General features: G+C 39.4%; 1 protein-coding gene across 1 annotated transcript; it reads left to right on the top strand.

The window, feature by feature from the left end:
• On the top strand, window positions 7-3,685 carry LOC104703743 (G-type lectin S-receptor-like serine/threonine-protein kinase At1g61500). The gene is given in 8 exon segments (XM_010419818.2): window positions 7-1,060; window positions 1,063-1,698; window positions 1,828-1,938; window positions 2,156-2,307; window positions 2,385-2,595; window positions 2,674-2,911; window positions 3,007-3,157; window positions 3,256-3,685. Coding segments are annotated over 8 exon segments (2,403 nt in total). The 5' UTR covers window positions 7-450; the 3' UTR covers window positions 3,550-3,685.

Genomic DNA, 4,924 nt, shown 5'->3' with positions numbered 1-4,924 from the left:
TTCTGCGTGGTTGATTGGGTAAAAGGTTTGGAGTTCTTGGTTCATACTACGAAAGGTAAAGAGGTTTCAAAATTCTGATATTTTGATTGGTTCTCATAGTGTTGATGACTATCTTTCATTGGTTGTCCCTTCACGAGTTTAAAACAAAGACATGAAAGTGACACTATGTTTCAATATGAGGTTTTGCACGGTTGATTACTTTATTTGGTAGGTTGGAATTTTAAGATTCATTTCTTTTGGTCCAACTGGTAAGCACAAGTATTAAAGATTGGTGTAACAAGGTTTTAAGAACGTTAATAACATAATTTAATGCAGAATCTTGAAAGATGGGCGCTGTGGTCAACATTGTTTAGATTAAGTACTTGAGTTTGTTTTCTGGATTATTTCTCTAGCATACATGTTCTGTTATTCCACTAATCTGAAGAAGATTGTTTCTTGGGAGTGCACGGGATGACGAGGTTTGCTTGTTTGCTCCTCTTTACCATGCTCTTGTTTAACATGCTTTTAAGTTTTAGCTATGCAGGGATAACCACAGAGAGTCCTTTGTCAATAGGACAAACTCTCAGCTCCTCTAATGGTGTTTATGAATTGGGGTTCTTCAGTCCTAATAACACCCAGTACCAATATGTTGGCATCTGGTTTAAGGATACTATTCCCCGGGTCGTTGTGTGGGTTGCCAATAGGGAGAAACCCGTCACGGACTCCTCTGCTAATCTAGCTATTAGTAGCAGTGGAAGTCTTTTGTTATTCGATGGAGAAAATGGCGTTGTTTGGTCCAGTGGTGTAAATTTTTCCTCTAACGGGTGTCGTGCAGAGCTTTCAGATACCGGAAATCTTAGAGTCATAGATAATGTTTCGGAAAGAGATCTGTGGCAAAGCTTTGAGCATCTTGGTGATACTCTGCTACATACTTCATTCCTGACGTATAACCTTGCCACCGGTGAGAAGCGGGTGTTGACTTCTTGGAAAAGTTACACTGATCCATCAGTTGGTGACTTTTTGGGCCAGATTACACCGCAAGTGCCATCACAGGGGTTTATTATGCGAGGGTCGACGCCTTATTGGATCCTTGGGCTAAAACAAGGTTCACTGGGGTACCGTTTATGGATCAATCATATACAGGTCCATTTACTCTTCACCAGGATGTGAATGGGTCAGGGTACTTGACTTATTTTCAAAAAAACTACAAACTTTCACGTATAACTTTAACACCAGAGGGGTCAATGAAGATGTTTCGGGATAATGGAATGGGCTGGGAATTTTACTATGAGGCTCCAGCCAATTCATGCGATTTTTATGGTGCGTGTGGACCATTTGGGTTGTGTGTTATGTCGGTTCCTCCAAAGTGTAAATGCTTCAAAGGGTTTGTACCAAAATCTATTGAGGAGTGGAAAAGGGGAAACTGGACTGGTGGTTGTGTGAGGCGTACCAAGCTAGATTGTCTAGAAAAATCTACTGCCGGAGATGCAGATGTCTTCCATCCAATTGCCAACATAAAGCCTCCAGACTTCTATGAATTTGCAAGTTCTGTGAATGCTGAAGAATGCCACCAACGTTGCCTCCACAACTGTTCTTGCTTGGCATTTGCTTATATTAATGGAATTGGGTGCCTCGTGTGGAACCAGGACCTAATGGACGCAGTGCAATTTTCTGCAACTGGAGAACTTCTATCTATACGTCTTGCACGTTCTGAGCTAGGTATGGGTTAGAAGTTAAAGTCAAAGACCTTCTTTGTCTTTTGCATTGTTATATTCTACGTCATTGAGACTGCCCTTTTAAATAGGAGCATGGAATCTAGTTTAATTTTTTTTGTGTTACATTTCTCAGGTGGAAATAAGCGCAAGAAGACCATTGTTGCTAGTACAGTGAGCCTGACCCTATGTGTGATCTTGAGCTTCTTTGCGTTTGGTGTCTGGAGATGCAGAGTGGAACATAACGGTAACTCATTGATGACTTTACTATCTAATGATATCTTGTTGTTCTTCTACTCATTTGCTTGCAAAAAATAAAGGGGAGCTTACATTTGTTGTCAAAATTATATGTTCTTTTGGTCCATTAATTTATGCTTTTAAAACAAAAAGATAATCTTACTATGCTCACTTGGCTAGATTACCCGATTTGAAGCACTAACACACGATTCTAACTCAAATTTCAGCTCATATATCAAAGGATGTATGGATGAATAATCTGAACCCACAAGAAGTCCCAGGTTTAAACTTCTTTGATATGAATACCATTCAAAACGCCACCAATAATTTCAGTCTATCAAACAAACTCGGACAAGGTGGATTTGGTTCCGTTTATAAGGTCAGACTGTATTTCAATTTGCTATTTTCTATTCGTTTTTTATGATCTTGGGATGACCTTCTACAATCCGTTTTCAGGGAAAGCTGCAAGATGGGAAAGAAATTGCAGTAAAACGTCTTTCTAGCAGTTCCGGACAGGGGAAAGAAGAGTTCATGAACGAAATAGTACTCATCTCAAAACTCCAACACAGAAACTTAGTCCGGGTTTTGGGATGTTGCATTGAAGAAGAAGAGAAGCTATTGATTTATGAGTTTATGGTGAACAAAAGCCTTGATACCTTTTTATTTGGTTTGTCCCTTCTTGCATCCTTCCTTTTACTACCAGCGTCAATGTGGAACTGTTTGTCTGATAGTTTTTATGTCTTAGATTCAAGAAAAAGGCTCGAGATTGATTGGCCAAAAAGATTTGATATCATTCAAGGTATTGCTCGTGGACTTCTCTATCTCCACCATGACTCACGCCTCAGAGTAATTCACAGAGACCTGAAGGTCAGCAATATTCTTTTGGATGAGAAAATGAACCCAAAAATATCAGATTTTGGATTGGCTCGGATGTATCAGGGAACCGAATATCAGGAAAATACTCACAGGGTTGTAGGAACTCTGTAAGAATCCATCTTCAAATACATAATTAACTAGGACTCAAAGCTATATGTAACTACATATTAACTTTGTGAGAAACTGATTGATATATGTGCAGAGGATATATGTCTCCAGAGTATGCATGGACTGGGCTGTTCTCTGAGAAATCCGACATCTACAGCTTCGGAGTTGTACTGCTAGAAATCATCAGCGGAGAGAAGATCTCAAGATTCAGCTTTGGCGAAGACGGGAAAACCCTTCTTGCATATGTAAGTATTAAGTAAGAGTTTAGGAATTGACACACTAGATTCTATTTCCATCAAGTCCGTTTGAAAACTTTTCTTGCTTGGTTTTGAAACCACAACAGGCGTGGGAATCTTGGTCTGAAAATGGAGGAACTGATCTGCTAGACCAAGACGTTGCTGATACATGTCGACCAGTAGAAGTTGGGAGATGTGTTCAGATTGGTCTACTCTGTGTTCAGCACCAACCTGCCGATAGACCCAACACACTTGAGTTGCTATCTATGCTCACCACAACATCAGATCTTCCATTACCAAAACAACCCACATTTGTAATGCATACGAGAGATGACGAATCACCGGCAAGGGATTTGATCACCGTCAATGAGATGACACAATCTGTGATCCTTGCGCGTTAAGAAACATGAGTGATTGAAATTATACAATTGAAAGTGTGTTATGTTCATGATAGATCACAAAACTTTTATTTCATGTTTATGTTCTTACATTATAACTTTAGTTTTTGACTCTTTAAAAGTATTAATATTGAATCTTTAGGGATAAAGCGTTTTCACAAATGCAAAATTATGAAACTTATATAAGTTTGTGTTTGCGTTTTTATAGAGTAGGTGAATCTTCTTTAAACGTCGTGGTCTTATGTGGTGGCATTGTCCATTGGAGATTTCTCGTGCTGAGTCTGTCCCTGAGAGATTGATTCCTCTCTACGCCTCAGCCTCTCTCTCATCACATTGCCCCAACCAATGGAAATCTCACATCTGAGTACCTCCAATTCGTAGTAATTAAGACCGTCGAGCTCTTTACCATTCAACCTCTCCTTCAGAAGCCGGACTCTCTCGATTTCGCTCCTTACATGCTCAATGTTTTGAGCCTCTTGTCTTTCTCCAGAGCTAGAGCTGTTGATCCGGAGCTCTCTGGCCTGTTTCCTCAAGTTTTTTCTTTTAGCCAATAAAACCAATTCACTCTCAAGTATCTTCTCGTCGCCCCATACTATCCCCGTATAGTCTGGATCTGCTTCCTGTTTGGCTATCAACTCAAGTTCCGCCTTACCCGTTTGGTGTTCCACGGTGACCATGGCCTGCCTCAACTGTTTTTCAAGGGACCACAGCTCCGTGGTAACTCAGACCGTCGAAACACTCACCGTTCAATCTCTCGTTCAAAAGCTGTAGACTCTCCAGCTCGCTCTTCAGAGTCTCAGCTGTTGGTGGGGGCAGTGGTATACGATCTTGTTCTTGTACAGAGCTGGAGGAATTGGACATCTTCGTCGCTTTCGTCGTTCGCTTAACCTCAGATTATTCTCTTTTCTCTTTTATTTTCTTATAATTAGAAGTTGAAAACTCAAACACAAGCATCCAACAATATTTATACAGGCGTATGATTCTAATCTCTAACAAATAGTAAATTTGCTAATCCTTATTGTAACACTTTCCACTTTTCTTTTTTTTTTGCCTTTTTTCTTCTTTTCTTGAGTTTCCTTTTTCCTTGAATTGGAAACGAATCTATTACAACATTTTTCGCGTTATAATTTTTGTTTAAATTATAATTTACATTCAAGGTTAGTAAGCCCATCTCGTTTCTATATCGTAACGGTTACTAAATTATTATGTGTTTTTTTAAGCCCATGATAAGTAAAGCCCATCTCGTTTCTATTTCGTAACGGTTACTAAATTTAGAGGTTGCGATGCACAACTGCAATTCTCATCTTCTGCAAGGTTTCGTTTTTGTTTCCGAAACCTTCTTTTGTGTGTGTGTTTTTTTTTTTTTTTTTTTTTTTTT

This window comes from Camelina sativa, chromosome 7 (assembly GCF_000633955.1).
Source record: "Camelina sativa cultivar DH55 chromosome 7, Cs, whole genome shotgun sequence".
Taxonomy (NCBI): Eukaryota; Viridiplantae; Streptophyta; class Magnoliopsida; order Brassicales; family Brassicaceae; genus Camelina; species Camelina sativa.
This window is presented reverse-complemented; position numbering and strand designations above follow the sequence as displayed.